This window comes from Vigna umbellata, chromosome 1 (genome assembly GCF_029865625.1).
Source record: "Vigna umbellata cultivar VRB3 chromosome 1, Vumbellata_1.0, whole genome shotgun sequence".
In the NCBI taxonomy this organism is placed as follows: domain Eukaryota; kingdom Viridiplantae; phylum Streptophyta; class Magnoliopsida; order Fabales; family Fabaceae; genus Vigna; species Vigna umbellata.
This window is the reverse complement of record NC_142165.1, coordinates 54,302,284-54,324,760: the sequence shown is the minus strand read 5'-3', so window position 1 is coordinate 54,324,760 and position 22,477 is coordinate 54,302,284. Positions and strand designations below refer to the sequence as shown.

Here is a 22,477-nt window from a genome sequence, read left to right as displayed (position 1 = left end):
TTAAAGAGAGTCGGATGTCAGAGGAATGGCAGGTTAGTGTAGTTCATATTATTCAATTCCTCATTAACAAATATATATCATATGAACTCATTAATTAATGTGTATGTGACAGGCAATTAGAAGCAAAGCACAAGGAACAAGTGCTAAGAACAAAAACCCCCACCTATTATCTCGTGGTGGGTATAGGAAGCTTGAGGAGAAAATCCTCAAGCAAAAGGCAGATGCTATACCACCATCTCAGAGTGGTAGCCCTCCTCAGCCTCCTTCTCCACCGTCTAGACACGAGAAATGGAAGTTGGCCCGTATGCGACCATCGGGCACCTACTCTTCCGACTCAGCACGAGAGATTTCTGAAAAAATTGTAAGTTATCACTGTTCCTAAAATAATAAATATTGTCATTATACATACTACATTAAACTATTTAACTGATAATGGTGTTTTGTAATGTTACAGGACGCCTTGGTTGAGCAGAGCTCCCAAGGCCAATTCACTCCAGAGGGTCGCCAGGATATTCTTGCTGCTGCAATTGGACGACCTGAGCACCCTGGACGTGTACGTGCTGCAGGTCCTGGAGTAGGAATTACGGATTATTTTGGGAGCTCTTCTCGTCAGCCTTCATATTCGTACAGCGATACACAAAGGATGACAGAAGAGATCACAAAAAAGGTCCGACAAGACCTTATGCAGGAGATCAGGGCCGAGGTGAGGGCTGAATTCCAGATGCTCTACCAGGAGCAGTTTCAGAGCATGCGCCCGATGCAGTCTCCTATAGAGGAACATGTGGTCCCTCCCCCTCCCACAGGTAAACTTAATAAACATTTATGTGCAATTATTTCTATCTCTTGTATAATCTAACATTTACTCTGACAGGGAGAAGCGGCAAAGGAAGTTGTTCCGCATCAGCCATCCTAGAGGATGACATGGACGATGGTAGTCCATGTCTGCTATACATTTTAGAAGAAGATGAGATGGTGCTGGTAGCTCGTGGAACAGAGTTTAGGTCAGCGACTGTATGTCATGGTATGCAACTATTAGAGGATGAGGTGAAGGTCTCAGTGGATGAAATGATCATGCCAGATGCCTCGGTTCCACTGTCCACGGAAGAGATTTTCACTGTGGAACAAGCATATAAGTCGTTTATCACTTGGCCTAAATTTTTGGTTAAACCAGTTTCTGACCCCTCGGTATGAAATTCTTCTTTACACTTCTCAATTTTAAAGGTTTTTGATGTCAAAACTTATCTTATCTTTTCATGTAACAACAGACGCAGGAACAACAGAAGATTCCTCTATCTGAGGATGACCCTCTTTCTTCATTGCATCTACTTGCTGACATCCTTGATGATAAGCCTTTGGAGGTTCAGTATGATGCTAATGTATTTGGGCATGGCTCTGAGGTCCCAATATACCTTAATAGCCAAGATGTCCGTGAGCTTGCGTCGGGAACACAAGAGTTGAATATTTCAATTATTCAACTATGGACGATGTAAGTCTATGACCAATTATTTATATATAAAATTGATTTATATATCAAGTATCCTTATATCAAAGTTAATTTTTGATTTCAGGTATATGTTTGGGGTCGCTAATAAGTTGGGGCGTTCTGATGATTATGGATTCATTGATCCCCAAGAAATTCATGAATCAAATGATTTTGACCATATCAACATGAGTCTGATAAGAAGTTTTGGAAGGGGCAAGAAAATATACTTTTTGCCTTACATATCCGGGTAAGTGAACTTTGTTAACATAATAATGTTCCATATGTGATTTTAATATTTAATAGTTACGTTATTATGAATTTCAGGCGCCATTGGCAACTTCTTGTTATGTCTGTGCAAGACAACTATGCTTTGTGGTTCTGCTCATTGCACAGGCCTCCTCCCACACAACTCAGACAAGCAATTGATTGGTAAGAACCTCAATGTTTGGACTTTCTTTGTTATATAACTGAATGCTAAAACATTTTTTTATATACAGTTCTATTCCAGCAAGTATGATGATGGACGGGAGATCAATTGCTAAGAGTAGAAAGATTGCTTGGATTTCTCTCAAGGTTTGACATATGCTAAAGTCATACTTTGTTATAATTGTTTTATAACAAATGTTATTCACTAACTATTATCAACTGTGATGATATATTGTAGTGTAACAGACAAAATGGGTCATATGAGTGTGGATACTATGTAATGTATTGGATGACCCATATTGTTCGTTCTCACATCACAAGAAGCTGGGAAACGGTAATATTTAACTTTAACAAATTTTGATTTTTTAACAAATGTTGAATTCATATACACTAATTAAAATGAATTGTCTTTTGCAGAGATTCAAGACTACTACACCAGTTCCTGAGAAGTCCCTACTATTCATTAGGAACGCTGCTGCGAAGTATATAGTTAGATTATACAATAGCTCTTAGATTTAGATTTAAACAATGCATTTGATTAGCTTTTGATTTCTTAGACTCTCTACTTTATTTGATGTTGAAATACATTTGAACATGTATTTGTTATGTTGAAATTGCATTTCTGTAAATGTTTTTATATGCAGGTCTGTTTTTGTGGTAGTGGATATCACAAAAACAGACCTGCAATTTTAAAAAACTGCAGGGGAATATGCCGCGGTTCTAACCACAACCGCGGCATATTCCCACTATATGCCGCGGTTCTAACCACAACCGCGGCATATAGTGCTTCGTTTTTTTTTAAAAACGAGACATATGGCCGCGGTTTTGACACTAACCGCGGCATATTTGTCGGCCTATATGCCGCGGTTCAACCGCGAACCGCGGCATATAGTGCATTTTTTAATTATTTTTTTTGAATTTTTTTTTAAAAAAAATGAATTTAGGCAGCGGTTCCCTAGACAACCGCGGCATATTGCGCAGACTATATACCGCGGTTATGACCGCGGCATAAAGTGTCTGACTTACTACCGCGACTGAATATGCCGCGGTTCAAGAACCGCGACGTATAGTGAAAATCAACCGCGGTAAAAGCCCCTCACTGCACTAGTGGTCTGAGATATAACAGAAGCTTCTAGTTTGAGTTTTTGGTCATTTGACTGCCAATGATTCTCCTATAATGAACCAATGATTATATGAGAATTTAATTAAAATAAAAATAGATCTAAGAAATGCACAAATAACTTTTTTTATTGTAAATAATGAATTTAAAAGAAATAATTTGGTTGTTTTCCTTAGTATAACAATTATAAGTAATTAATTGACTGTGTAAAACACATTAAGTAATTCAACAGAATGACTTTATTATAATATAAAAATGATAGATTTCATCATATGAGGTCAAAAACTCTTCTCCATATGGGCAGAAGTTAAATTTTCATTACTGTATAAGGCCCCATAATCTTTACATAAAAATCAAACCTTAAGTCAGTGTTTGTTCTTTGATAATTACAATTTCAAATTTAAAATAAAATAAAAGAAGGTAAAAAATGCATATGAAACACAATTCCAAAAAAAAGATGAAATCTGTTACCAATTAGCTTAGGAAAAAAAATGCAGATCTTACTGATTATGGCTTCCAAAGGAGTAAAAAGAAAAGACAGTTTGCATAAGAAATCCCTAGCACCTGAATATTGGGAATATTTAAAAAAAGTATATAGATTTTTAAAAAGAAATCTAAATAAAATTAAAAATAAAATAAAATATAATGTAAATTAAATATAAATTATATTTTAATTTGAATTAAATTTAATCTGATTAAATATATATTAAATTTTAATTTTAATATTTTAATAATAATAGTTACCACACACAATATCAACACTCAATCTGATTAAATATTAAATTTTAATTTTAATATTTTAATAATAATTTATTATAATTTTTATAAATTAAATTTTAATTATAATTAAATTTAATCTAATAAAATATAAATTAAATTTTAATTTTAATATTTTAATATTTTAATATTTTAATAATAATGTTACCACACACAATATCAACACTCAATCTATTTACGAGTAGATATTAAATTATTATTTACCCATTATCCGTGGAAATTCATTTGAAATATACATTTATTATCCATATTAAATTTTATTATTAAATATTTTTATACATAAATATTTTTGTCATTTCTTATTCATTATCTATGTGTCGCCTTAGGTGATAAATTGTGAAAAGTATCTACAAAACCTTTTTAATACTTGTAGATCCTTAGACATTAAAAACTATTTTTATATTTTATTTTTCTAAAATTTGAATAAAATTATTTAAAACATAAATTCAGATAAATATAATAATTTTGAAGTATAATTCAAATTACGCACTAGAATATTAATACAAATAAAACTAGATTTTTTTAAAATAAATAAATAAGTGACACCGAAATATATATTTTAAAGAATGAATCTAAGTTCAATTTCATAAGTCTAAATAATAAAATAAAAATATATAAAATTAAAATTTACATAATTTTATAATTAATATTTCTTTAATTAATAATCATTTAAAAAATATTCAAATATAATCAACCGGTATTTGAATTCTAATACTAACTAATTTTATTCTGTTTTGTTCAGGTGATTTCTTTTGTTGCATTCAGATGTTTAGTTTGGTGTCAAAATCCCAACACTTTTTAGGTGAAACGAGAAATTCAAAAGTTATATAGATCAGCTTCTATCTGTATTTTGGTATTGTAACATCCCAAAATACAGTAATTACCATAATCAGAATTAATTACATTAAAACAGTAAAACAATGCAGTCTTTACAATAATGGATCAAGGTTCAAAAGGCGAACGGCTTGGTTACAAAAATAACGAGCAAAAAACATGAACAGGGATAAACTGGGACGAACGGTTTTACAAAATATTTAACCGAACGTCAAAACTGAAACTAGCATCTACAACCCTAATCTAAACGAGCGCTCTAGGGCTCGGCCTTGACTTCCACCTCGACAAGATTTTCTTCTTCAATGACGTCCTCCAAAGTGGCCTCGCCTTCTGCTCACATCCACACGGATGATCATTGCAAGACAAGACTAACGTACATAGACAGTTGACAACACAAGGAAAAACGAAAGGGTAAGCTTAAGTACTTTAATTTATACATCAAACATACAATAAACATTTCATTTCACACAAGCACAGAGTTTAACATATAACATCATCCAAATTCTATATGTATATATATATATATATATATATATATATATATATATATATATATATATATATATATATATAAGACGACCGTCCGGACTGTATGAATCTGTATAGTTACAAGCGTCCTTGCACCCGAGTGATGTAGTAACTGGGATACACCAAACAGCTGCCACTCGAGGTTAGTCCGTTCTTACGTCGCCCATGTTAACTGATGGACTAAGGACCTCCTGCCATTCCCACACATGAACTACCCTCTTCTACGTGAAGATGAGTATCACGGAACATCAGGATGGACAGCGAGTCTTAACTTATCCACAGTCATACTTTACCAAATTTAATATTTAATATATGTAAGAGTCGTTCCTCCCTGGAACGCTCATCCAAAATCCATAATCATATGATCACTCATTATAGTGTTCACACTGTAATTTCTTATAATTTATCATCATTCTCATCTTTAGTTTTAAGAGCATAAAAAGACGAACGTTTAGTCCTTTGAAGAATTAGGACGAACGTCCAAATAAGGTACTGTATGGACGAACATGACTATCTATTTGGTCAGTTAAATGAAATGACTCGATTGAAGGTATACTGGTACTTAGAAAAAATTTCATAATAAAGATCTTGAACCAGATTTAATGTAAGAAGGATGGTCAATAATACTTAGAATTTTCTTTGTAAAATTTTGTATATGGGAGAGCTATGCCAGTATTTGAACGAACGTAAGAAAATGAATATTTTAATACTTGAACGAACGCTATTTTATCAAATGGTTATTCCACATTACGAGCGCTTGGTATAGGACCGAGCACCGCTTATGACGAACGCTAGGTATAAGACCGGGCGCTATTTAGGACGAACGCTTGGTATAAGACCGAGCGTTACTGATTTTAAAGTTTAAAGTATTTATATACAACTGAGCTGAACCGAACGCTCTGATAGTAATTCAAATGAGGACGCTCGCACTCGATCAGAATTCTTTCCGAATGAAAGAATTCCACTCTAAGTCAATTTCAGGAAAACCGTACGGTGTAAGACCATACGATGACGAAGTAATTTATCATGGGAAGAATTATCATATCCAGATTTTTCAACTATCTTAACTCAACATTTCTCTGGTGATTCATACTTTGTAAATTCATATCCATTATTAATTCTCATACTATACAGATTTCATCATATTAATAATTCAAACTATACTATATTCATACACCTTTCATACGTATCAAAAATCAACATGCATTTCAACCAACAGAAAACATATTTAATATCATTGATCGTTCATAACAGCTCAATCAGCATACTTTTCATGCATCCAATTTATATCATACAACATGCACGTATAAATTAAATTACTAAGCTTCCCTTACCTGGATAGCAGTGTACTCCCAAAAAAACAAGGTTTAGTTCGTCCTCTAACAGCGTTCTACCCTCAGGTTTCGGTCAACGACTTTCACTAAATCTAAAACACCAGAAATCAGAAGCAACTCAGACCTATAACCCATGCATGCAACCAAACTAGGGTTCGCATGAAACCAAATGGACGAACGGTTAGCGACTAGAACTTACCAGTTCCGATCCCAATTCTGTTCGGTCCAGAATGACGTTCACGTCTCCAGGAACGTTTCTACGGTTCTGAAACGTGATCGGAGAAGAAGGTGATGAGTTACAGTAGAGAGAAGGTGAACTGGTTTTAGAGAGAAGGTGGAGAAAATGAAGAGTTGAGTTTCGTGAGGAAGAAGGTGAATGCAGAGAGTGAGAAGAAATGTTTTCAGAAAAATCATTTTTCTTCCCAACGTCAAACGGACGTGCACTCTCATGCGGACACTTGTTTTCCACTGCAGATTCAGAATGTTCTAACGTGACAAATGACAGGCGTGCAGCAGAGAATGTGAGTGCGTTTTAATGAGACTGAGGGTGTGGCACGGTGCATTTAAGGAAGCAGCCAGGTGATTCAGCAGTGCATTGATAACAGATTAGACATGATAATTATGGTTTAATTTTTCGAGGTTTCACAGGTATCGACTTTATTGGACATGAAAAATAGTTATTTCTTTATTTTTTTCCTTTTTTTTTCTTTTAGAAAATTTTATGAAAAATAATGATATTTTGATAATATTTTAAATTATCTGTGTGTTATTTTTTGTGATTGGTCGAAAATTTTTATAAATATCATTATTCTTGTATAAATTCAAATTAGAAATTTGTGAGCGAACCTGGATTAGTATATAATTTTCCTTCTGTCACATGCAGTGGTTGAGTTGGCCCCACACTCTGAAACCTGAGCACACTGAAACCATCTTCTTGAGTCCTTAAAAAACCACTTTTCTCTTTCCCGATAAAGCTCCAAAATTGCATCACTTTCTTCTTCTAGCTCCTCTTCAAGTTTTCCTTTTCCATCCCATAATTTTCCAAGTAAGTTACCGATTTCGTTATTATTCTTTCGTCTCAACTCAACTATATTTCTAACATATTTATTACTAATCTTCTCTTCTTTCCTCATTTATATCGCGTTTTTTCATTTCTTACCCAATCAATCGTTCAATGATTCCTTTCTAATTAAGCCCGTTTTCATTGTTACTATTTTTCTGATTCTTTTCTTCCGTTGATACATGCAGTTGAAGAACACCTTGTGGAAGAACAGTTTGAGAAAGAACCCTAGTGAGTTTTGACTTTGTTTGAAAAACATGGGTAGAGGAAAGATCGTGATTCGAAGGATTGACAATTCCACTAGCCGGCAAGTGACGTTTTCCAAGAGAAGAAGTGGGTTGGTGAAGAAAGCTAGAGAACTGTCTATTCTCTGTGATGCAGAAGTTGGATTGATTGTGTTCTCCAGCACTGCCAAGCTTTATGACTATGCCAGTTCAAGGTAGTATCAATTTCTTCTCTCTTTTTTTCCATTTCTCCATCAATCTATTAAATCAGTGTTCTTCTCTTTGCATTCTACTGATATAAAATACTCAGGAATTCCAATGTCTGAAAGTAAGAACTTTCTAGGAAAAAACCTCATGGGATGGGGTTACATATACACTTTTTGGGAATATATAATTTTATAGACAAGGAATGTGGAAACCTTTTCCTTTGATTTTTCTTCAAGTGACCACCATACATTTTATCATCAATTAACTTATGAATCATTGTTATATTGTATAGATTATTCCATCCTCTCATCAATCTGATTCTGAATCCAAGTAACAGTTTTGCTGTTTTTCTGATGGTTAATGCTTGGAGGAAGTCTAATTGTTTGTCATATTTATGGTTCGTTTCTTATCTGTGGTCAACATTATTTTTCTCAGATAGATTTGAGAGTGTTTGCTATCATCTATAAGCTCAAAGAAAAATCCAAGTTTACAATAAATTAACCAGTTGGGGTGGCTAATCTATGCTGAAGTTTTTGTACGTATAGAAACCCTTCCTCTGCATCTCTTTTCTATGTTTCTTGTATCATTTTGGTTTACAATCTTAAGATTATAGACGAGCATAGTTTTCTAATGTAAGCATTTCAATTAATATTTGTATGCATTTCATATATATATATATATATATATATATATATATATATATATATATATATAAAAGATTAAAAAGTGACCTACTCAATCCCACAAAATTTAAAAAATTAAAAAGTGGTTTAACTTAATCCCATTGACTGTAAAATAAGATTTACATCAATTTATATATATATTCTAAAATAGTTTTATCGATGCGGATTTCCAACATATAATTTCAACATTTAATTATCACAGAAAAAAATACTTAATGCCCCCTAAACTTTCTGCCTGTTTATGAGTTTAAGAAAACTTATTATTGCCACTCTCATGTTTTAGATTTCAATCGTCAGTCATATTGCTGACTTTTCCTATTTTAAGTTTCAGCTCGATCTTTTGTATTTCCTTTGTTCTTAATTTCAACATTTTAATTTGACGCTTCTGAAAAATTTCTTTGCCCTTCCTTTCGGTACTGACAAAACAAATGTCATTTACTAACACACAATATGTTGTTTGGGTTGCTTTCGTTAAAATAACTTCCAGCTGGTAGTAATTAAATTACTAATATAAATATTACAAAACAATACTAACAATATACTCTATGCTATCATTTGGTGAACTAATAGATTATATAAATATTATAGCAATAAAATTATGTATTATTTTGCAATATACTCTATACATACAATATCAGTTTTTCTGTAAGTTAGAACAGTATTGATAGAAGTAGTGCTTTTAGGGATTTCCAGATATATGATCGTGATCATGTTCCCATCTGATTAATAAATTTTCTGCAGCTTGAAATCTGTTATTGATCGCTATAACAAGGTCAAAGAGGACCATCATCAGTTAATGAACCCTGCTTCAGAAATCAAGGTAACAACCCTAATATTCGAATTTAGTATTATCCTACTTGAATTTAGTATCATCAAAGCCTTATTGTGATCATATAAACTCATCTTCTCATATAAGGTATCACTGGAAAAGAGGTTTTAAGGATCATCTAAAAGCTCTCTTTAATGAAGATTTTTAAACCGTTATTCATTTAATTGTTATTGAAACATGTAACTTCGAGAATCATATATACACATACATATACACACACACATATATATATATATATATATATATATATATATATATATATATATATATATATATATATATATACATACATATGTATATATACATACATATGATGATAGTTCAGTTCTTAGATTTATCTGTATATTGTCATCTTTTTTAAATCAAGTTCAACTGCAGAAATATAGTATAACAGTTCTTTCCATACCTGTCCCTTGAAGCTGCGAATATGATGATAGTTTATATCATATTTGTTATTGTTTCTAGTTTTTTTAATATAAAATATTTACCTCAATTTAATTGACCTATATATATCAAAAAAATTTCTCAATCTATAATTTATAATATACAGGTTCAATATTATTTATAATAAACTTATAAAATCTTTTTAGTTATAACGAAAAGCATGTGTATCTAAAAAAAAAATTAAGAATTGCAAAGCCCCGATATTTAAAATATAAAAACCTATAATGAAAAGTTAAAATTAATCAATTAAAATTATAAAATCTAATATAATATGTGAAGTGTGTAATGTGTTGTAAAAGTTGAAATATGTTGTCTATGTGGATTTGATAGAGTAACAGTACATTGAGAGTAAAACAACTATATATCCATTCAATTATGAAAGAAAGACATTATAACTTGAAATTATTTCATAAATTAGAATCAAATTATTTATTATGGAATTAATGAAACATAACATAATTACTTGATCCTGACCTTTCTTAATTCACACAATGGTCATGATCAATTGAATTACATAGTGGTTGCATTTATGGTGTCTTATTTCTTTATTACATTACAATTCAATACATACATAATTAACACATTTAAATTTTAATTGACATGTACGAGCAAATAAATGTGTATTCAATGGATTTAAATATGCCCTCGTGGATTTATGATTTAAGGATCTATACACTTGATTATTCCCTCTCATTCATGCATAACTCAAACACATACCTAATATCATAATTAATAATTTTTAGTAATATAGAAAACTTAGATAAAAGGAAGAAGCCGTAAATCAAGGTTTGATATATAAGTTTAAAGATGACCACCGCAAGAATTATTAGGAAATTCTTGATAAGATGTTGGAAAACCCTAACATATATAACCTCACTTATTTTTGGTAATAATATTTTGATCCATTATGAATTCCAAAAATTGTATAGATACAAATTAAGTTATAGGTCTTGCTTCATTTGTAAGTAAATAAAAGAAAATTAAAATCCCTACATTCCAAGAAAAGATAATTTTTCCTAGTGATTTTGTTTACACATTCTGGGTACTCATGGGTTTCAATCTTGACTACAACTATAATGTTAATATTTTTATTTTAATACTCTAATATGTAATACATGTAAGCTTAGTCTCTTTAACATATTTTTATTTTAATACTCCAATCATGTAATACGTGTCATTAACCTGGTCTATTCAAGGTGTGAGATATTCAATTGAGTCTTCATAAGATGAACCACCTCGTGTTTCAATATTTCTTAGGCTTTTCTAAGCCTTCCTCTAGTCATGGATCCACTTAAGTCCTGAATTGGGTCTTAGTCCTGGTCTTGATGTTTCGTATCATGTATTGGACTTCATACATTGAACTTCCACACCAATAAAACACACATCTAAGGTGCTTAGATTTTCTAAGTTTCATAGCTCTTATATTTTAACAATAGTGCAGAGTAAAAGTTACTTAAAATGTTTATTCAACCAAAGAATTCTACAACACAACTAAAATAGATTCTCAATGAATTTACATATAAATAGCAAAAATATAAAACAAGCATACCATTTATAACCATATGTGTAACTTGTGTTTTCTCCTTTTCCTTTATCATAACTTGTAGAGACTTTTTATAATCACTACAAGACAATAAATTGGGATAACATTTTGTCTTTGAGTAGTGCTTTATTAAAACAAATCCTTTCACTAATGAGACAATATTTATTGATTAGTAAATATTACATTCATGACTTTGAACAAATATTGTCAATTTGGTTAAGATTAAATGTATTACAAAAAGTATTATTTGTTAGATCATGTTTTTGATAACTTTAGGAACATAATAATTTGTTCAAATAATTCAAAACGCATTTCAAAACTTTTCAATAAGTAGGTCCAAGATCTTCCATGAACTTACTAATCATACTAACAACATGTGTTAAATTTGGTATGTTACTTACCATCCCATATATGGTGCTCCCTATTACATTTGAATTTGGAATAGTCTCTATCTTCATCGTATTCTTCAGAATTATAAGCTTAAGTAATTCAGAGCTTTGTGTGATGACTTAAAGGTGTACTTATAGATTTAGGTTGCATAAACCTCTTCACAACCTTCTTCAAATATATTTATTGAGACAGATTCAACCATTCAACCATCTAACCCCTTTATATATACATCGCAAGCATATGTCTCATGAGACCAAAATCTTTCATCTTGAGCTTTGGACTTAATTTTTCTTTTACTTCCTATAAAGATATTGTTTATATACAAAAGCAAGAATAACATTAATTTCTTCTCTTTTAAGGATATAGACAAAACCATCACAATTGCTACTTTGGAACCTTGTCTTCCTAAAAAATATAATCGAATCTATAGTACCTTTGGCATGAACTTTGTTTTAAGCCACTAATTTATTTAAGAGACACACCTTCTTTGACCTTCAACAAACCTTTCAGGTTGTTGTGTGTAGACGGTCTCCTCCAAGTTAACTTGAAGAAAAGTTAATTTAATGTCCAATTGTTCTAACACTAAATTATAATAGTTAACAATTGACATTAAGATTTTTATTGAACAATGTTTTACCATAGGTGAAAAATATTTGTTATAATTTATTCCCTTAACGTATGTAAAATTGTCATGAATATTTCTTTCTCCACACATGATATTTCTTCCTTTTTCTTGAATAGTCATTTGTATCCTACCACCTTCTTATTTCTAGGTAGATTCAGAAGCATCCACGTGTTTCCTCTTAAAAGATTCAATTTCCTTATCCATGGCACATTATGACTACTAAACTTTTATATCTTCTCTTGCCTTTATTAAAATTATAAGTTATGAATTTTTTATCTCTTAATTAGTTGGCAATAAAAGAATAACAAACAAGATTCGCGCACCCAAATTTGTGTTGGTTTCATCGTCCTCCTTTTCCCATCACATGTAAGATAATAGAAGTTCAAATTCACACAAATTGACCTTCTTAAAGGAGAGGTAGAAGGTTGATTCTCGTCATTTGATATGTCATCCTAAATCTTAAATAGTTGGGTTTAAATCTAGAAGACTCCACCTTAAAAGGAGCTTTCTCATTACCATTCTCTATATCTTCATCCATCATAGTCTTCTGAGTCTCATAAAATGTGACTTCATCTGACTTGCCCAAGTTTTAACTTTCATAACTTGTACCTCTTTACTCCTTAAGTGTATCCAATAAAGATCATATGTCTGCACATGTTTCCGGTTTGTCTTTCTTGACATGTGCAAATTTAATGCGTTAAACATCCTTATATTATAGTAATTTGCTATCTTTCCACTCCAAACCTCTATATGAGTCTTAAACTTCATTGATGTCACGTTAATCACATATATATGAAAATGTTTGCAACTTTGTCCCGTAAGGATTTAGGCAAATTACTTCCGGCAACATACACCTTACCAACTTCAAAATGGTTATATTCATTCTCAACCAAGATCATTTTGTTAAGGTGTACCTACAATTGTTTTATGCCTCTTTATACATTTTTTCTTGTAAAACTTGTTAAATCGATATGATACAAACTCTAATTCATTGTCATTTCTAATCATTTAAGTTTACTTATTGTTTATCGATAACAGTGTGTTACTTCTTGAATCTTTCAAAAGTCTTAGTTTTACTTTTCAAGATATAAATCCACAACTTTTATAGATATTAATCTCTGATAGTAAGGAAATAAGACTGACCTTCCACCATAAGGTTTAACCTGTTTTAGAACTCAAAGGTCTGTGTGAGCATACTTAAACAATCTATTGAACACATTCTTATAAGTCTCAAATTTCAATCTAAGAGACATGTTCACTGATCAAAAAATTCTGACTCCTTCATTCTATCACCTCAAAGAAGTTTTGCTTGCCTAGATCCACCAAACTTTTCTAACTTATGTGTTCCAACTTCAAATGTTATGACTAGCCACAAATTCATGCAAATCATTGTTGAATCTTTTATATGTAAAGACCATTCCTTTTCACTCCCTTTAACATATGCAAACACTCTCTTTAATATAGTACCTATTCATTCTTGGTTGTCAATTCTAGACATAAGATTTCTTTCAAACTCTTGAACATATAATAGTTGTTAAACATCACCAGTCTATCTTACATCAAGACTTTTACCTTATAGACTTTATTGTTCCAAAGAAGAACTACATTTCCTTCATTCAATTCTGCTTTATCAAATAACTCATTTATTAGGCAAAGTGTTAGTGCAACTTGAGTCCATGAGCCCATGACTCAATTTCTCTATGTATTTGACATTGACTCCACTACACTCCAATAAATTCACAACTATTAGATGCTACCGAAATCAACTTGAGCCCATGACTCAATTTCTCTATGTAACACTTTGGACCTTCTCTATCGTATCTTTTAATAATTGCTTTTACATCTTTCATTTCTCTCGTTCCTTTTGTTATTCCTGGATGTTGAAACATTCAAACTCTTCCAATTATCATCTTTCTTAGACTCTTTAAGCTTCTTAGTTTAAATTAAGGTTTGAACCTCCTCTAAAGTAATGAATTTTTCCTTCTCAAACAACAAAGCATCTTGAAAATGCTTAAATGCTTCGAGCAAGACATTAAAAAATTGTAAAATCATACTTCATCCCTAAATTTCACCTTAACGTGTTTTAATAATCTAGAATCGTGTTAAAATTTACTAACTATTGCACAATCATTTGTCATCTTGACTTTCTTCCTCTTGTTCCTTATATACTATACTAATTATTGTTTTCATACAACAATCACAAAATAACACAATAAATAAAATAAAGAAAAAATAAATAAAATGATAGCAGAAGGCTTTATACACATAGAACACCTACCAAAACAATGCACTACAAAAATTACAACGTTTCTTTATATATAGAACAAAGATATCATGCAATCATTAAAAGACTATTATACCAAACATCATCTATTAAATTACTAAGTGAAAAATCTAACTAATACTAAAAACATTCTAATAGACATTTGCTTGTATTTTTCATAGAATAACCATGATTTAGAATTAATACATCATCACTTCCAACAGATAAGAAAGCATTAGGTAGCAAATAAGAGTCCTTCTTCCACAATAGGTTTCTTTTTTGTATTTTTTTCTCAAGCGTGTTTTTGTTGAACACTTGTTAAAATACAAATAGAAGCAACTCTTTTTGTCCAAGACTTAGGCATTTGTGTAACCTTCATCTCACATGTCCACATCATGTACTTGGTGCTCCAATCTTACACTCACATTGTTTCAAATCACATGCTTCTGATTTTTTCTTCCATATATATACCCATATTTTTATGTTAAATCAATAACAAAATGTAATAAATATCTATTGTCACCATGTTTTGAAATTTCAATTAATTGTGCACAAATATGAAGGAATTATATCTCAACTTTCTTTTTCCTTCTATACTTCCTTATGCCTCTTTCTCATCCCACACAAATTCATCAGGAATATTGACAATAGATTATTCCTTATAAAAATAATATAATCCAAAAATTTAAGGTATCTAAAATAGATGTGCCACAATGTTATTTTCGAAATATTTTTTTAACTTTACAATATAATTAACATATTATTCTAAAAGGTAATCTATTTTTACAGATATGATTGTATCTAACTATTTTCATCCTCTAAAAAGTAATACTTCCCCAAAAAAGTTGTGGGATGTTTAGATTCCCTCGATATATTGTTTAAATATGAAAATTGCAACTTTTTACACCAAAATATTACATGTAGAAAACACTTGAAATTTTTGTTTTCCCATAATTGTTACCTTTTCCTTTTTCGGCCAAATAGAACTAGTTTTAGTCATTCCTTTATTAGACAATGTGTATCTTTTCCTTGCTAGAAACTGCTGCATCTGCATCTGCTTCCTCGAAAAATCCCTTGATATCTCCATGTGTTATTGGGATCATATATGTGTTGTTGAACTGATCAATTATTGGTGTCGTTACAAGTCAAACTTTATTTACATTGATAAGAGAGTTTTCTTTCATCTTATATATTAAACTTGCATGAATGAAAAACATAAAAAACTAATCTCAGATACATAATGAAACAAAAAAAAGAGAACATTTCTGTGCACAGAAAATTGATTCCGGTTGACATCTTAACATGGTATCCCTATAATCTTGTATTCGTAAAGTTTTAACAATTAGATAATAGTATAAGCTTAAATGACTATATATAAAAGTGACGTGTTACCATTTTCCTCAATTTATGACTACACAAATCAGGCACATAAGGCAATGTAGTTACAGTTTACAACTTGATGCAGTTTTTCTTTCACTCAACAAGATGAGAAAAATAAATAAATGCGAATATAAATACTCAAACTTTGACGTGTACAAATGTTTTGTAGTCATTTATATGCATATATCTGATATCTATATTGCTATTGACTAGTTTTGGCAGAGAGAAGTAGCAAGTTTGAGGCAACAAGTGCAGTACATGCAAGAATGTTACAGGTAAAAAGTTAAGCAACTAGCATTTGTGTAATTGTTGTACTAGTCAGAAATATATGGAAACTAGTGAGTTATTAGGTAAATTCATTTGAAAAAATTAAAGCAATTATTTAAGAGGGTATAATGTTTAAGTCGACTATAAAAGGAAAATAGATACTTATAAGAATGGAAAAAAATTCATAACCTCATATTATATAACATTTAAGAATTTCCAGAAAAAAAAAACTGTAGTAGACATCCATATAATCTATCTGATAAACAAAATAAAGAATATGGACAAGAGTCTGGCCATCATGATTAACCCTTGCATGTAATTGCATTGTTAGAATACAAACACATAAGAACATAAGAACAAAATAATAATAATAATAATAATAACACTAGTACAAAATATACTTTTAAACTCGCACAATAGACCTCTTTTTATACAAAACTGCTGTCTATTCAGACACGGTGGCAATTTAGTAAATAACGAGACTTTATAGGCCTCGGTTCAGACGAGACCGGTGCCAAAAAGAGATATTACTTCGGTTGTAAAGACAACCGGTGCCTAATTATTAGTGTCTGACGCAGTTTCTGACGCGGTTAAAAGGAACCCGAAATAAAAGAACTGTACGACATCGGTTTGTACGAACGACCGAGGCATAAGCCTCTACTGCTCAGACCCGAGGCATATAAGCCTCTCTTTTTTTCCCCAAAATTTTCCCCAAGTTAACCTACCCTCCGCACTCTCGCCTCCCCTGGGTCTCCCTCCCTCCCTCCCTCCCCTGGCTCTCCCTCCCTCCCTCCCCTGGCTCGCGCCTCGCCTCCCCTCCCCTCGCTCTCGCCTCCCCTGGCTCTCGCCTCCCTCCCCAGGCTCTCGCCTCCTCTCGCTCTTGGATTCTTCTCTCCCTCCATTCCATTGCCGCTTCTTCCTTACCCCCACGAACCTCCCACAACTAAACCACACCACGCCACTGCCAGCCCCAGATCTGCCACCGTTTCCGTAAAGAGCACCCGATGAAGAGGAAGGAGAGGCATCGCGCAGTCGGCGGCGGCGGAGGAAGAGCAGCGCGCGACAGAGGAGTGGACAATCTCCGATGAGATGCGGCAGCTGAAGGAGAATATCGGAGAAGAATGGCGCGAGGATGAGGGCCTTGTGGCGGAGGCAGATGCGGAGGGCGCGGGGGCGAATGCGGAGGGCGCGGAGGGCGCGGAGGCGAATGCAGAGGATGTGGCGGAGGAGGAGGAGAAGCGACAGAGGCAGCGGTGATGGCGGAGGCGGATGCGGATCCAGATTTCATTTCTTTTTGTCCAGCTTGTGCGGATCCAGAAGCTTTTTTGTCCAGATTTCATTTCTTTTTGTTTTGATTTGTTTGGTTCCTTTGTTAAATTGAATTTGACTTTACTTGTTAAATTGATTTGTTGAATTGAATCTGAGAAGCTTGAGGCACCATAATGATTTTTGTCAAGAAGCTTGAGCAAGTGTCTGTCTGATTCTTCTATCAGTGTTTCACATTTTCACTCACCCTTCATCAATGGCACTCTCAGTTTGCAGTGTTGGCCCCTGGAAGGTAGCGTGAGTGTGGTACGGTGTGAGTGGGAAGGTAGCTTCAAATTTCAATGGTTGATTGTGGCAGGTGAAGATGGGTCCTCTGAGTGTGTCTCCCATGGGGTTTGGAACTTGGGCATGGGGCACCAAAATGATTTTTGTCAAGAAGCTTGAGCGAAAAAAAAAATAAAAAATGGACCCTACTGCCTCGGTTCAGGCTCCAACCGAGGCAGTAAAGGGAGTGAAACGATTCCGGTTGTTAGAACCGAGGCCTAATCGTATTATTATATGTCCCGTTTCAAAACCGAGGCATAAAGTCCACTGTTTTTTACCTCGCCCGAATATGCCTCGGTTCAAGAACCGGTGCCTATCAGCGAAAATAACCGCTGTCGTTTCCCTTAACTGTACTAGTGTAATAATCTTAAATGCAGAAAGAAAACCCAACCACCGAACATGTTGACTATTATTACAGAGATAGAATTAACACCCAAGCCAAAACCAACATTTATGTCTCCTACAAAACAATGTCCAAGAAAAAATTTGAAGGTATATATTAGCATTTTATAGTCAAATCGCTAAAACAATCAGTTGTCATCCATGGATACCAAATTGGTTTACCAATCTTTGTTTGACTCATCTTCACCATTATCACATAGTAGATCTCCTTTCTTTTTATATTGTGATAAGAATCCTCGTAAGTGTAGTATAAGAGGTGCTTTAGAATTACCTATCCAATAATGATCATCATATATGCAACATTTGGATAATTTTTCTCACCAACATAAAGTATGTTTACAATTCCTTTGAAAGTGTTTAAATGTTTTCATGAATTCAAGTTTTAACCATAACTCAAATGCATTGGTATAACTTGATGGAATATCAATCAATATATTAATTAACAACTTTGTGATTCAGAAGTTTTCCGACCTTTTTTCCACACTTGTCGTATTAGTGATTGGCACATATAGTCCTTGAAGTATAAATCACTTTTCATCATCAACTTGAAATAGGAGAATTTGTCTGTAATTAGTTTTAATAACATCAAACATGGATGACAACTCCCTCCATCTTGAATTATATAGGCTAAAACTTTCTTAAATGTGTGAAATCATGCTATTATTCAGAATTGGCAAAAATCATACTTAAAATACTATTTAACTAATTACATAGACTGAAACTAAGGAGATAAGAATGATTTAGTAATAAAATTGGAAGAGAGGATGTACGAGATTGTGGGTTTAACTCCCTCACTAACAATTTGGAGATATAAGGTTAGTTTAGTGGGTTTGAAAGGGATAGTGGAAGAGCTACAGGGATGAACATGAATAGGACTACAGGGATGAACATGTGTCTTCTACTTTTATGTTTTTTGGATGATGTTATACTGTCTTTGGCGTTTGTAATTTCAAATATTTCTTTTTGTTTGTAAAAGGATTGGACCCTTTTAAGAGTTTCTTATATTTAATCAATTCTTTGTTGTTAATGAAAATATATATTTTTAAATACAAAATAATATCATGAAAAGACAAACATAAGCATAAAGAACACAAAAATAACACCCATTTTTTTATGTGAAAACTCTTTTTAGATGAGGAAGAAATGATGAGATTGATCTAAGAAAACATCTCTATTCCGAAAGAAAGATTATAGAACTTGTCTCTATAAATCACTAAAATAGTGGCGTTCCTCCTATATTATTTTCCTTTTTTTCTATGTTGGATTTCTCAAGTCAACACACTGGGAAGATTCAGTATCTAACTTGAGATATGTAGATCAATAAGTACTAAGAGACGTATATCTGATTAGTCTTAAGCTATGAGTTAACCCATATATAAGAAATCTGAAATTATTTTTAACATAAAGCTTTAAGATAACAAGTTTATATATATATATATATATATATATATATATATATATATATATATATATATATATATATATATATATATATATATTGTTGATTTTACTTATTTTTACTCGATAAAAAATTATTAACTTCATACTTGAATTCTTCGTAATCTCTCTTTATATATGAGTCTCCCTTCCTATATGATATTTTCCATAAATGACAAAAATTGTTAGTCAATTGTTGGGTTCGGAACAACATTCTCCAAAAGAATTTCTAGAATAGGAAAGATGAAAAAAGCGAAAATGAAAATGTTTCACCTCACCATTCACAAGTCTTTTTGTTTATAGATGTAGAGATACCTGTCTTCGTTCATAAAAGAATACACTTTAAGAGGAAAAAATAAATAAATCTTTAATATTTCTTATCTAAATGCATTTTTTAACGAGTATATGATATTGAAGAATTTTATCTTTTTGTACACAAACAATTATAATTACCACCTTTTTTAGTAGTACTTCGTCACTTAAGAAAAGCAATTCCAACACTATGGACTCTCGACCTCAAACTATGACCTTCCGATAACACAGTAACAACTCTATATATAGTAAAAAACAGACATACAAACGATAATATTATTTGTCCAACAACTTTAGTGGAATATTTTGGTTCTTATAAAACATCAGCAATAAGCACACTTAAAGGAAGAACAAGGTTTTAAAAAATATAGAAAGAATGATACTCCATACTTCATTCTTGGAAAGCGCAGGCAAATGATGGGCGAACAACTTTCTGGTTTGCATATTAAGGAGTTGGGGAATCTGGAAAATCGACTGGAGAGAAGTTTGAAGGGTGTTCGCATGAAAAAGGTATCATCCTTCAAAGTCAAAGCAAACCAAAACTAGCTCATCGATCCATTTCATGGTACATGCTTCAGTCTTACATTATCACTTACTTTTATTATCTGTGCAGGATCAAATTCTGATTGATGAGGTCAAAGAACTACACCAAAAGGTTTCATGGATCAGGTTTTGTTCCTTAAAATGATTCCTAGTATTCCAACAAATTTCTGACTGCTAATTTAATCGATGCTATTGTAGGGAAGCCAAGCCAATCAAGAAAATGTCGAACTTCATAGAAAGATAAATCTCATGCGCAAGGACAACGAAGAACTACAAAAGGTATATATACAGAAACTCATCATTCATAGTTTCTTACATATATGTTTTATTTTAAGCTTAATAATTTGAATTTCAGGTTATTGAAGCAAAAGAAAAGGAAGGTGCTGCAACATCCAATCCTTCTTGCACTATCAGTTATGGATATGACATATTTGCTCCTATTAGTCTCAAGCTAAGCCAGCCACACCCTCATCACAGTGAACCACAAGCCAAAGCAATGAAACTGGGGTATTCCTCAAATTCATGCTCCTTGCTCTATAAATATGTTTATGATCCCGATTAATTAATATACTAAATTTTGGTTTTAGATTTTTCAGACTTGCTTTTTTATTGTGTTTTTTTTTCTGAATTTTTAAACGTGAACGAAAACCAAGGATTTGAATTGTAGTTTCAGATTCATGGAAGTGTAGTTCTGGAGAGTCTAAAATGCTTGTCTATTCATAATTTAGCATCTTTATAGATAAAAACATGTTTAATCTATTCATAATTTCTTTTAAACTAATTATCTAAAGTTTGTACCAGATTAAGCGCCACGTAGAAAGAAGTGTTGGAGATGATTCTGACAAGCTCCAAGACTTGGTCCCAGTGATTGTACAAAATGTACATGAAAATAGATCATCTATCAGAAGATCTACATGCACTTGTTACAAGAATCTGACACATATAATGGTTACTCTGTAACATCAATACAATAAAGATTATATTGTCATTTGTGGTTGGTGGTTTTATATAATACTGTCTATGTATTTGTCATGATCAATAATATGCAAATCTGAGGATAACCCTTGAGGCCTATCTTTCCCGACCATAAAATGTTAAAAACCTTTAAAAGAAAAGCAAGTAGAAACATATATTAATTATTGTGTTTTTCTCTTTCATTGAAATAGATCCTAAATTTCATTTTCTGTTGTTTTAGAATAGATTATATAATATAAAACTACATTAATATAAACCTACGATGACTTTTATTATTTTTTATTAAAAATGGATTTGATAACGAGTGAATGTTTGTTACCTACATTAGTTGCATGTCTTACTAGTTGTAGGTAATGACGCAGAAGACATTAGGAAGTATAAATTTAGAGGCTCTTAGAATACTCAAGGAGAGTTTCAATGTATATATTTTTCTCTATTAGGTGAAGTATGTTTGCATATATATAAATAAATAAATAAATAAATATATATATATATATATATTGATTGTTGGAGTCACGGGTGCAAAATAGGTATATTAATCAGTTATGAAATACATATTAGATCGGTATGTTGAAGACATATTTGATTGGTTGTGCAACTTATCTGTAAGTGAAAAAATAAACATCTTTTAAAGTAACCATGTGAAAGTGTAAAGGAGAGAACCAAGAATTACCAAAAACCATCGACAAACCATCATGGACCACTACCAACAAATCACCACTAGTGAACCACCATGAAGAATAATGCCCCAACCACAAAGCATACACTTAGTTGACTAAGAGACTTCATGAAAAACCATGA

At 32.2% G+C, this 22,477-nt stretch overlaps 1 protein-coding gene and 1 long non-coding RNA gene across 2 annotated transcripts; both read left to right on the top strand.

Annotated features, from left to right (window-relative positions):
* Positions 1-1,989: 1,989 nt before the first annotated feature.
* On the top strand, positions 1,990-2,498 carry LOC148205766 (uncharacterized). The gene is made up of 3 exons (XR_015785717.1): positions 1,990-2,056; positions 2,148-2,243; positions 2,327-2,498. It is a non-coding gene; the product is annotated as an uncharacterized LOC148205766 (long non-coding RNA).
* Positions 2,499-7,415: 4,917 nt separating this feature from the next.
* On the top strand, positions 7,416-21,708 carry LOC124819640 (MADS-box transcription factor 23-like). Its single transcript, XM_047291196.2, has 9 exons — positions 7,416-7,547; positions 7,751-8,001; positions 9,418-9,496; positions 16,364-16,425; positions 20,569-20,668; positions 20,772-20,813; positions 20,900-20,980; positions 21,057-21,208; positions 21,503-21,708. Exons 2-9 carry the CDS (start codon positions 7,820-7,822, stop codon positions 21,516-21,518), a joined length of 714 nt encoding a protein of 237 aa, XP_047147152.2. The 5' UTR covers positions 7,416-7,547; positions 7,751-7,819; the 3' UTR covers positions 21,519-21,708.
* The last annotated feature ends 769 nt before the right edge of the window (positions 21,709-22,477 follow it).